The following is a 13,329-nucleotide window of genomic DNA, read 5'->3' as shown; positions in this document are numbered from 1 at the left end:
TCCTTTCTAAAACCCTTCAATGTTTCATTACCTATTAAATTGAATCCAAACTTCTTAGCAGTTCAAGCCCTACTATATTCTGAGCATCACCTACCACCTAGGCTTATCAGTCTCCAATGCTTCCTTGGTAGAGGGAAGCCAGGTTTGTGGATAATCTTTGAACCTTGAGCCTTGCCTTTTTCAGCCATGTCATTGTGTATGCTTCCCCATATACATGAACTATCCTCCATCCTAACCCCCTTTCCAGCTTCATGGCTTCTCCCGTGGCCCCACAATAGAAGTATTTCACTGTCCTTCAACTCCTGAAGCACAAACCCTTTGTATTTAATGTATATTAATCACCCCCCCCCCGGAATTAAACTGCAAACTCCTTTTGAGAAAAAGAACTTTATTCACCATGGTGCCTAGCATGCTATTTTAAGGAGAGTAGGTGATCAGTATGTATTTGTCACATAAATGAATAGCAGTGACAAAACATTTGACTTTTATAGAATTTATATGTGTTCTAAAATAGCTTTAAAGGTAGATTGTTTTTTTTTTAAGATTTTATTTATTTATTTGACAGACAGAGATCACAAGTAGGCAGAGAGGCAGGCAGAGAGAGAGGAGGGAGCAGGCTCCCTGCTGAGCAGAGAGCCCAATGGGGGCTCGATCCCAGGACCCTGGGATCATGACCTGAGCTGAAGACAGAGGCTTTAACCCACTGAGCCACCCAGGCGCCCCTAAAATAGTTTCAAATTATAAACAAAAATCATATTCTACCAGCACATACCAGTACTGTCACAGTAGCTGTAAAATACTGAAATACCTCCCTAACATTGCCCCTTTTCTGCTGAATGCCTCCCACTGCCATTGTAGGCCTGGTTTCTCCTCCCGTAGGAGCATCTGGGATCCCACACTACCCTAACTAAAAAATTAATATCTTCCACAGCAAGGAGCACTCTCTTCCCCAGCCATATGGCCAAAGGTCTAGAGGTGGAAGTATCTATTCTGACTGATCAAGACCCCTGCAAAGTTACTGTTAAATTACCCCTTATTATAAACAATTTGCACAATTTGAAGATGAGGCTTCTTCTCACTGCAAAATTTCATGGAAGAGTCAACAGATCCAGGAATAGAGAGGAAAATGAAATTCTGTCAGTCTCTGAAGTTTTAGGGTACATCCATTAGGACTCAGTCTTCATGTAAACCAGAAGATAAGCAGTTTCTCTCCTAGAAGAAAAAAATGCAACAGCATAACAGAAATGAAACATTCATAGTTAATTGACACATTACTAATTCATGATAGGACAAGCATCAGAAAAGTTTCTGGTTGTTGAATCAAGTCGGTGCTAGAAAAAACAGTATTTAGAATTCATGGATTTTTCTCATGATTCTTTAGTTTTTCAGTTTTAAATTTTTTCCTTTTTACCTAATTTCTTATTTTATTAACTCTTTTTCTAGGTCTTTTTTAATTGATATTTTTACAGTTACATCATATATATTTATCATTTTTGACTGCTTTCATTATATTCATTTTTATTTGTGTATATATATATTTTTTTCTTTCTTTACAATTTTGGGACCTAGTTTCTTCTGACGAACAGACCAAAATATACCCAGGATCTAGTTTATTATTCTGTTCTGTTCACCTTCTGTTTAATTTTATTGTTTCTTTTATTATTTTTATTTTTTTAATTTTATTTTTTCAGTGTTCCAAGATTCATTATTTATGCACCACACTCAGGGCAATAGGTGCCCTCCTTAAGAGAGCCCAGATATGGGGCGCCTGGGTGGCTCAGTGGTTTGGGCTGCTGCCTTCGGCTCGGGTCATGATCTCAGGGTCCTGGGATCGAGCCCCGCATCGGGCTCCCTGCTCCGCAGGAAGCCTGCTTCCCTCTCTCTCTCTCTCTCTCTCTCTGCCTGCCTCTCTGCCTACTTGTGATCTCTGTCTGTCAAATAAATAAATAAAATCTTTAAAAAAAAAAAAAGAGAGCCCAGATATAGACCCACAACTCTATAGTCAAATAATCTTCAACAAAGCAAAAAACAAAAAAAACCGGTGGAAAAAAGAAAGTCTCTTCAATAAATGGTGCTGGGAAAATCTATAAAGAACTCCTCAAACTCAACACTCAAAAAACAGACAATTACATTAGAAAATGGGCAGCAGACATGAACAGACACTTCTCCAAAGAAGATACACACATGGCTAACAAACACATGAAAAAATGTTTCCTTTTTCTTTTCTCTTTTCTGGTTTCTAATTTCTTCCAATTTGTTTAGTGTATATCTTCCTAGAGTCACTGTTGCTATTTTTACCTTTTCTGGTCTTTTTCATCTATTCTGTGGACATATGACAATGCAGAAGAACTCAACCAAAAAAGAGAACAATAGACAGTACTTACTGCCAGGGATTTAATCAATGTGGATATAAGTAAGATGTCAGAATCAGAATCTGATAATAAAACAGAACTAGAATGGTAATAAAGATACTATGGGTCTTGAAAAAAGCAAAGAAGATATCAGAAAATCTCTTTCTGGAGAAACAGAAGAATTAAAATCTAATCAGATTGAAATAAAAAAAGGTATTACTGAGATGCAATGCAAAATGGAGGCTCTAACTGCTAGGATAAATGAGGCAGAAGAGAGAGTCAGTGATAAAGACAAAATTATGGAGAACAAAAAAGCTGAAAAAAAGAGAGATAAACAACTATTGGATCACAGGGAAGAATTCAAGAGATACGTGACACCACAGAGAAAAACAATACTACAATAATTGGGGTCCCAGAGGAAAAAGAGACAGAAAGGAGGAAGAAGGTTTACTTGAGCAAAATATAGAGGAGAACTTCCCTAACTTGAAAGGAAACAGGCATTCAAGTCCAGGAGACACAGAGAATTCCCCTCAAAAATCAACAAAAATAAGTCAACATCTTAATATATAATAATGAAGCTTGCAATTTTCAGAGACAAACAGAAAACCCTGAATGCAGCTTAAGACAACAGATGCTTAATCTACAAGGGTAGAAACATAAGGCTGGCAGCAGACCTATCCATAGATCTGGCAGGCCAGAAAGGACTGGAATGATACATTCAAAATGCTAAAGGGGAAAAATATGCAGCCAAGAATACTTTATCCAGCAAGTCATTCAGAGTGGAAGAAGTGATAAAGAGTCTGGACAAAAAAAAAAAAGAAGAGCCAGGACAAACCAAAACCAAAAGAATCACTAAACCAGCCCTGCAAGAAACATTAAAGGGGATAATTTAAGCAAAGAGAGAGCCCAAAAGTAACATACACCAGAAAGGAAAGATAATCTAGAGAAACAGCAACTTTATAGGTAATACAATGGCACTCACTTCATATCTTTCAATAATTATTCCCAATGTAAATGGACTAAATAAATGCTCCAATCAAAAGACATGGGGAATCAGAAAGAAAAAAAACACAAGACCCATCAAAATGCTGTCTATTAAAGACAAAGTTTAGACCCCAAAACACCTCCAAATTGAAAGTGAGAAAGTGGAGGGCCACCGGGGTGGCTCAGTCATTAAGCATCTGCCTTCGGATCAGGTCATGATCCCAGCATCCTGGGATCGAGCCCTACATCAGGCTCCCGGCTCAGCAGGAAGCCTGCTTCTCCCTCTCCCACTCCTCCAGTTTGTGTTCTTGTTCTCCCTCTCTCTCTCTCTGTCAAATAAATGAATAAAAATCTTTTTTTTTTTAAGTACCATCAGGGAAATTCAAATAAAAACCACACTGAGATACCACCTTACACCAGTTAGAATGGCCAAAATTAACAAGACAGGAAACAACAAATGTTGGAGAGGATGTAAAGAAAGGGGAACCATCTTCCACTGTTGGTGGGGATGCAAATTGGTGCAGCCACTTTGGAAAACAGTGTGGAGATTCCTCAAAAAATTAAAAATACATCTGCCCTATGACCCAGCAATTGCACTACTGGGTATTTACCACAAAGATACAGATGTAGTGAAAAGAAGGGCCATCTGTACCCCAATGTTCATAGCAGCAATGGCCACAATTGCCAAACTATAGAAAGAGCCAAGATACCCTTCAATGGACAAATGGATAAAGAAGATGTGGTACATAAATACAATGGAATATTATGCCTCCATCAAAATGGATGAATACCCAACTTTTGTATCAACATGGATGGGACTGGAGGAGATTATGTTGAGTGAAATAAGCCAATCAGAGAAAGTCAATTATATGGTTTCACTTACTTGTGGAACATCAGAAATAACATGGGGGACATTAGGAGAAGGAAGGGAAAAGGGAATTGGGGGAAACTGGACGGGGAGATGAACCAGGAGAGACTGTGGACTCTGAGAAACAAACTGAGGGTTTTAGAGGGGATGGGGTAGGGGGATGGATGAGCCTGGTGGTAGGTATTAAGGAGGGGACATACTACATGGAGCACTGGGTGTAGTACATTAAACAATAAATTTCGGAACACTGAAAAATTAAATAAATTATAAAAAATTTAAAAATGTAAATAAGTGAGGAAGTGGAGAGCCATTCATCATGCTAATGGAAATCCAAAAAAACTGGAGTAGTCATCCTCGTATCAAACTAGATTTTAGACCAAAGACATAACAAGTGATGAAGAAGGACACTATATCATAATCAAAGGGTATATCTAACAAGAAGATCTAGCAACTGTAAATATTTATGCCCCCAGCTTGGAGCAGCCAATTAATAACAAAATTAAAGAAAAATAATAATAACAATAATATGGGACTTTAACACCCCACTCACAATAATGGGCATATCATCTAAGCAAAAGATCAACCAGAAAAAAAAGGGATTTGAATGACACACTGGACCATTTGGATGTCACTGATATATAGAGAGCATTCCATCCTCAAGCAACAGAATACACATTCTGGAACATTCTCCAGAAGAGATCACATATTGGTTCACAAATCAGGTTTCAACCAGTACAAAAGACTTGGATTATTCCCTTCATATTTTCAGACCACAGTGCTTTAAAACTTGAACTCCAGAAAATTTGGAAGGCATACAGTACATGGAGGTTAAAGAGTATCCTACTAAAGATTATTAATGGGTCAATCAGAAAATTAAAGAAGAATTTTTAAAAATTCATGGAAACAAATGAAAATGAAAATACAACTGCTCAAATCTTTGGGATGTACCAAAGACAGTCCTAGAGAAAAGTACATAGCAATACAGACCTTTCTCAAGAAACAAGAAAAGTCACATATATATGCTAAATGTACACCTAAAGAAGCTAGAGAAAGAACTGCAAAACAAAGTCTAAAACCAGCTGGAGAAGAGAAGTAATAAAGATGAGAGCAGAAATCAATGATACAACCCAGACATGCAAGCCCCCTTTCCAATGTTCTTGCCCCCCCCCCCCGAGTTCCCTTGTCCCCTCCCCTTCTGAGAGTAGTTCCCAAGCTGTAAGCCTCTGGATGGTCTCATGCTGTGAGGGTCTTCCCCCTCACAAGCAATCCTGTTTGAGCCACACCCAATAAATCTTGTTGTGTGTTACTGCCAAAAAAAAAAAAAAAAAAAAAAAATACAGAAATTTAAAAAAAACAAAACAGTAAAACAGATAAGTGAAATCAGGAACTGGTTCTTTAAAAGGATTAATAAGATTGACAAACCCATAGCCAGACTTATCAAAAGAGAGAGGGAGAGAGAGAGAGAAAATGAGAGAGGCCCGAAATTAATAAAATCATGAATGAAAGAGGAGAGATCACAACCAACACAAAATAAATACAATTTTGAGAATACAGAGCAATGATATGCCAACAAATTAGGCAATCTGGAAAAAAAGGATGCATTCCTAGAAACATATAAATTAACAAAACTGAAACAGGAAGAAATAAAAAAAAACAAGATCGGACCCATAACGAGCAAGGAAACTAATGCAATAATGAAAAAACTTCCCAAATAACAAGAGTCCGGGGCTGGATGGCTTTCCAGGTGAATTCTACCAAACACTTAAAGAAGAAATCATTATTCTTCTGTTTCAAAAAATGGAAATGTAAGAAAACTTCCAAACTCACTATAAGAGGCCAGCATTACCTTGATCCCCAAACCAAAGACCCCATCAAAAAGGAGAATTACAGACCAATATCCCTGATGAACATGGATGCAAAAATTCTCACCAAGATACTAGCCAATAGGATCCAACAGTACATTCAAAGGATTATTCACCAGGACCAAGTGGGATTTATTCCTGGGCTGCAAGGGTGGTTCAATATCTGCAAATCAGTCAGTTGATACACCACATTAATAAAAGAAAGGAAAAGAATGATATAAATCTCTCAATTGATGCAGAAAACTCATCTGACAAAATACAGTATCATTTCTGTATTAAAATTAAAACTTCACAGTGTAGGGATAGAGAGAACAGACCTCAATATCATAAAAGCCATCTGTATGGCAATTCACAGACCTGTACCTCTGGGGCTAATAATATATTATATGTTTCTTAAAAAAATTTTTAAATTATATAAAAAAAAAATAAAAGCCATCTGTAAAGAGCCCACATTGACCATCATCCTCAAAGGGGAAAAAACTAAGAGCTTTTCCCCCATGGTCAGGAATATGACAGAGATGTCCACTATCACCACTGTTTTTCAACATAGTACTCAAAGTTCTAGCATCAGCTATCAGACAACAAAAAAAACAAATAAAAGGCATCCAAAACACTGAAGAAGTCAAACTTTCACTCTTCACAGATGGCAGAATACTGTATGTGAAAAGCCCTAAAGATTCCACCAAAAAACTGCTAGAACTGATATGGGAATTCAGCAAAGTAGCAGAATTTTAAAAAAAAATGCACAAAAGTTGACTGCAATTTTGTACAGTAATAATGAGGCAGCAGAAAGGGAAACCAAGGAATCTATCCCATTTCCAATTGCACCAAATCCAGATAAGATACCTAGGAAAAACCTAACCAAAGAGGTAAAAGATTTGTACTACGAAAACTATAGAACACTTATGAATGAAATTAAGGAAGAAACAAAGACATGGAAAAATGTTCTGTGCTCACAGACTGGAAAAACAAATACTGTTAAAATGTATATGCTACCCAGAGAAATCCATCCATTCAGTGAAAATCCTATCAAAATGCCACCAGCATTTCTCACAGAGTGAAAACAAATAATCCTAAAATGGGTATGGAACCAGAAAAGACCCTGAATAGCCAGAGAAATGTTGAAAAAGAAAACCAAAGCTGGTGGCATCACAGGCTTGATTTCAAGCTTACAAAGCTGTAATCATCAAGACAATATTTTATTGGCACAAAAACAGACACATAGACCAATGGAACAGAATAGAGAACCTAGAAAAGGACCCTTATGTCTGTGGTCAACAAATTTTTGACAAAGCAGGAACAAATACCCAATGGGGGAAAAAAGTCTCTTCCATAAATGGTGCCAGGAACACTGGACAATAACATGCAGAAGAATGAAACTGGACCATTCTCTTACATCATATGCAAAGATAAACTCAATGTGTGTGGAAGATCTAACATGAGACAGGAATCCACCAAAATCCTAGAAGAGAACACAGACTCAACATCTTTGACCTCGGCTGCAGTAACTTCTTGCAGACACATCCCCAGAGGCAAAGAAGACAAAGGCAAAAATGAACTTTTGGGACTTCTTCAGGATAAAAAGCTTCTGCACAGCAAAGGAAACAGTCAACAAAACAAAGACGCAACCCAAAGAATGGGAGACGATGTTTGCAAATGACATTACAGATAAAGGGCTAGTATTCAAGATCTATAAAGAACTTCTCAAACTTAACACCCAAAAACCAAATAATCCAGTCAAAAACTAGACAGAATATATGAACAGATGTTTCTCCAAAGAAGACATACAAATGGCTAACAGACACACGAAAAACATTCAACATCACTAGCCATCAGGGAAATTCAAATCAAAACCACACTGAGATAACCATCTTACACCAGTTAGAATGGCAAAAATCAACAAGGCAGGAAACAACAAATGTTGGCAAGGATGTGGAGAAAGGGGAACTCTCTTACACTGTTGGTGGGAATGCAAGCTAGTACAGTAACTCTGGAAAACAGTATGGAGGTTCTTCAAGATGTTAAAAATAGAGCTACCCTCCGACCCAGCAATTAAACTACTAGGTATTTACCCCAAAGATACAGACACCGTGAAAAGAAGGAGCATCTGCACCCCAGTGTTCATAGCAGCAATGTCCACAGTATGCGGAAGGAACTGTGATGCCCTTCAACAGTTGAGTGGATAAAGAAGATGTGGTTCATCTCTTACACTGTTGGTTGGAATGCAAGTTGGTGCAACCACTTTGGAAAACAGTGTGGAGATTCCTTAAGAAATTAAATATAGAGCTACCATATGATCCTGCAATTACGCTACTGGGTATTTACCACAAAGATACAGATGTAATGAAAAGAAGGGCCATCTGTACCCCAGTGATCACAGCAGCAATGGTCAGTCACCAAACTGTGGAAAAAATCAAGATGCCCTTCAACAGATGAGTGGATAAAGAAGATATGGTCCATATATACTATGGAGTATTATGCCTCCCTCAGAAAGGATGAATACCCAACTTTTGTATTAACATAGATGGGACTAGAAGAGATTATGCTAAGTGAGATAAGTCAAGCAGAGAGAGTCAATTATCATATGGTTTCACTTACCTGTAGATCATAGAGAATAACATGGAGGACATTAGGAGAAGGAAAGGAAAAGTGAATTGGGAGAAATGGGAGAGGGAGATGAACCATGAGATATTGTGGACTCTGAGAAATAAAGGGTTTTGGAGGGGAGAGGAGTGGAAGGTTGGGAGAGCCTGGTGGTGGGTATTATGGAGGGCACCTATTGCATGGAGCACTTGGTGTGGTGCATAAATGATGAATTCTGGAACACTGAAATTAAAGACAAATAAATAAATAAAAAGAAGATGTGGTTCATATATACTATGGAATATTATTCAGCCATCAAAAAGGATAAATACACACCTTTTGTATTGACATGGATGCAACTGGAGGGGATTATGCTAAGTGAAATAAGTCAAGCAAAGAAAGTCAATTATATAATATATAAATAACATAAAATATAAAATATATTGTATATGAATATATATAAATTATATATTATAAAATATAAATATATAAATATATGGTTTCAGTCAGATGTGGAACATATGGAATAGCACTGAGAACCATAGGGAAAGGGAAGGAAAACTGAAGGGAAAGAGATCAGAGAGAGAGAAAATCATTAGAGACTCTGGACTCTGGGAAACAATCTGAGGGTTTCAGAGGGAAGAGGGGTAAGGTATGGGGCAGCTGGATGGTGGATATTAAGGAGGGCACATGTTGTGATGAGCAATGGGTGTTATATGCAACTAGTGAATCACTGAACACTACATCAAAAACTAATGAAGTACTATGTAGTGGCTAACTGAACATAATTTTTAAAAAGATGAAAAATAATAAAACCTTCATCCTGTGGCACCTGGATGGCTCAGTCAGTTAAGTGTCTGCCTTCAGCTCAGGTCATGATCCCAGTGTCCTGGGATCAAGCCCTGCATCGGGCTTCCTGCTCAGTGGAGAGTCTGTTTCTCCCTCTGCCAACTACTCTCCATGCTTGTGCTCTCTCTCTCAAATAAATTTTAAGAATCTTAAAAAAAAAAAAAACTTAATCCAGCTTTTTTTCTCTAGCTGCCCCTCTGTAGTCATTGGTTTTCAAAAATACATTTATAGCTATTTACTAAATGCAAGCCACTATATTGGCCAAAGAAAAAGAGAAGAAAGATCCTTAATCCCAAATATTTCATGGTCTAATATAAAATAAAGTTATACATACAAACAGTTACAAACAGGGTGGTCCTTGTTATAAAGGACATATACTAAAACTGCAGGACAAGCATATGAGAAAACCCTACAAATCCAGCATCAATCAGTGAATGCTTTACAGTGTAAGAAAAGCCATGAGCAGAGATATTAAAGGATAAGTGGGTGTTTGCCCCAATAATAAATTAGGAGAGGGAAAAACAGACCAGGAACTGCAAGTGCAAGCCATTGGAGGATATGATGCTGGCGAGCTAGTTATACTTTAGTATTATTGGCATCTAAATTGTGAAAAATGCATGGTACGGTGAGATGTAATGAGAGATGAGGCTGAAGAGTCACTGGGGAGTTATCCAAATACAAGTGGAAGCTAAATCCATAGGTTTCATACAGTAAAAGAACCCTGCATAAACTCATTTGGTTTCCATCACTCAAACACTTCTCTTACCAGCGGTAGTTATGATTTCCATAAGTACACTGGATGTCTTCCCAGGATACCTGGAAGTACATAAAGAGATGAAGTGAATCATCCAGCTAGCATATGTTAAGCACCCAGAGAGTAAGGGGTGCTACATTGTATCCCTCCTCACTCATCCAGACAAACCCACCCTTAGGTACCTCTCAAGGCCTGGATCATTCAGTGATAGGACGCCATGTTTACGAAGGCACTTTTAGTACCCTGTTCCCTCTATTTAAACTTGATTCTGCTTGGTTCTAAGTTACATATATCTAACTCTTCTTACTTTTCTTAAGTCTCCCACAAAGCATGAAGACACCAAAAACCTAGACATTGAGCTAAGTTAACTCTCAGAGGGCTATATACCGAATGGGTACTTCATGTAGAAAAGGATTTTAAGCAGAATCAGACCTATAAATAGAACAAACCGATGGTTGCCAAGGGAGAGGCAGGGATGGGCAAGAGAGGTAAAGGGGAGTGGAAGATACAGGCTTCCAGTTATGGAATGAGTAAGTCACAGGAATAAAAGGCACAGTATAGGGCACCTGTGTTTCTCAGTCAGTTTAGCATTTGACTCTTGATTTCAGCTCATGTCATATTCTCAGGGTCATGAGGTCAAGCCCCACATAAGCGCTCTGTGCAGAGCCTGCTTGGGATTCTCTCCCTCTGCCCCACCCACTTGCTCTCTCTCTCTTATCTCTCTCTCTTTTCTTAAAAAGAAAAAGGTACAGCATAAGAAATAGTGTCAGTGATACTGTGATAGCATTGTACAGTGACAGATGGTAGCTACACTTGCAGTGAGCACAGTATAATGTATGAACTTGTTGAATCACCATCTTGTACATCTGGAAAAGGTAACATTGTGCAACTGTACTTGAACTTAAAAAAGCTTTTTATAAAGAAAAGGACTTTTTAAAGGCCCTACACAAAGAGAGAACTAGATCACAGTGTGTGTTGACCTTGAGGACCCATCTAGTTCAGTCAAAATTTATTACAGGTGGCTAATCCAGGACAAGAGGAAATTTTGGACAATGTTCTCACCCAAGAAACATTGGAATCGTTGAAGCAGAACCATTTTCCATCCACAGAATTCTGGATATAGGCACAGTAATGACCAAAGTCAGCTGCCCCCATGTGGGCAATCACAGCAAAGAGCTCATACTGTCTTCCAAGCTGGCAGGACATAAGGTACAAAATTATTCACCCATCATGCCTCCTTTTCTAACTGTAGTCTAGAATAAAGAAACATTATTTCATCACATTGCAGGCACTAGTACTTCAAGGGGGCTAGAAAATAGTCTTTGAACTAAAAAATCTCATGATTAATTAAGCCACAATTATAATGCCATGCACCAAAAAAGGAGAAGAAATAATCATCTGAGAAAAAGCTCCCCAGAGAAGACATGCCTTGAATTGATCTTGAAGGATAAACAAGACTAGCAGACAAATTCTAAGTAGGGGGTATACTCAAATAGGCCCCCAAATTCCAAAGACTTGGCAGCACAGCACAACAGAGCATGTTGAGAAAATGGGAGGCATGGAGGATGCTGGGAAGTCACAAGATATGTGGTTACAAAGATCAAGTCAAGAATTAGAACTTTAGAGGCACCTAGGTGGCTCAGTTGGTTAAGTGTCTGTCTTTGGTTCAGGTCATGATCCAGGGGTCCTGGGATCGAGCCCTGTGTCAGGCTCCCTGCTCAGTGGGAAGCCTGCTTCTCTCTCTGCCCCTCCCCCTGCTCGTGCTTTCTCTCTCTTGCTCATGTAAATAAATAAAATCTTTTTTTAAAAAAGAATTAAAATTTTATTTTTTTTAAGTTTTTATTTAAATTCTGGTTAGTCACACAGAAAGGATATGGTAAAGGAACAGTAAATAAAGCCTAAGCCAAGCAGGAGAAGAGAAATAATATAGAGCAGAAATCAGAGAAATAGAAACTAGAAGAGCAGAACAGATCAATGAAACTAGAAGCTGATTCTATGAAAGAATTAAGAAAATTGATAAATGTCAGGCCAGACTTAATCTAAAGAAAAGAGAAAGGACCCAAATTAATAAAATCATGAATGAACGGTGAGAAATAATGACCAATACTAAGGAAATAGAGAGAATTATTAGACTTACTATCAGCAGTTTTATGCCAACAAACTAGGCAATCTGGAAGGAACAGATGCATTCCTGGAAACTTATAAACTACCAAGAGTGAAACAGGAAGACACAGACAATCTAAACAGAGCAATAATCAGCAAGGAAATTGAAATAGTAATCAAAAACCTTCCAAAAAGTGAGAGTCCAGAGCCAAATGGATTCCCAGGGGAATTCTACCAAACATTTAAAGAAGAAATCATACCTATTCTAGTGAGGCTGTTCCAAAAAAATAGAAATGGGAAGAAGACTTCCAAACTTGCTCTATGAGGCCTGTATTACCCTGATCCCAAAACCAGACAAAGACCCCATCAAAAAAGAGAATTATAGACCAATATCCCTGATGAACATGGATGCAAAAATACTGAAGATCAATCCAATAGGATCCAACAGCACATGAAAAGGATTATTCACCATGATCTGGTGGGATTTATTCCTGGCATGCAAGGGTGGTTCAACATTCACAAATCAATCAATGGAATAGATCATATTAACAAAAGAAGAGACAAGAACCATATTATCCTCTCAACTGATGCAGAAAATGCATTTCACAAAATACAATATCCTTTCCCGATGAAACCTCTTAAAAATACAGAGATAGAGGGAACATACCTCAACATCATAAAGCCATCTATTAAAAGGCCACTGCACACATCATTCTCAATGGAGAAAAACCTGAGACCTTTTCCCTTAAGGTCAGAAACACGACAGGGAGGGCCACTGTCACCACTTTTGTTCAACACAGTACTAGAAGTCTTAGCCTCAGCAATCAGATAATAAAAAGATATAAAAGGCACTCAAATTGGCAAAGAAGTCAAACTCTCTCTATTCACAGGTGACATGATACTTTTTGTGGAAAATCCAAAACACCCCTAAATTACTAGAACTAATACAGCAATTCAGCAATGTGGCAGTATACA

The 13,329-nt window shown here is 38.1% G+C and overlaps 1 protein-coding gene across 9 annotated transcripts in view; it reads right to left on the bottom strand.

Moving 5' to 3' along the window:
• Positions 1-371: 371 nt before the first annotated feature.
• USP18 (ubiquitin specific peptidase 18) overlaps positions 372-13,329 on the bottom strand; it is a 60,733-nt gene continuing 47,775 nt past the window's right edge. For 3 of the 9 annotated variants that reach the window (XM_082738179.1, XM_082738183.1, XM_082738186.1), the window contains 4 exons: positions 11,314-11,445; positions 10,264-10,313; positions 8,985-9,022; positions 372-1,212 (listed from right to left, as the gene is read on the bottom strand). In XM_082738179.1, coding sequence (XP_082594305.1) covers positions 1,181-1,212; positions 8,985-9,022; positions 10,264-10,313; positions 11,314-11,445 — 252 coding nt within the window. In that variant the 3' untranslated portion in view covers positions 372-1,180. The remainder of the gene's footprint in view (positions 1,213-8,984; positions 9,023-10,263; positions 10,314-11,313; positions 11,446-13,329) is intronic. The other 6 variants (XM_082738180.1, XM_082738184.1, XM_082738187.1 and 3 more) reach the window with 4 other exon arrangements.

Source organism: Mustela nivalis (assembly GCF_964662115.1).
Source record: "Mustela nivalis genome assembly, chromosome: 7".
Classification (NCBI taxonomy): domain Eukaryota; kingdom Metazoa; phylum Chordata; class Mammalia; order Carnivora; family Mustelidae; genus Mustela; species Mustela nivalis.
This window is presented reverse-complemented; position numbering and strand designations above follow the sequence as displayed.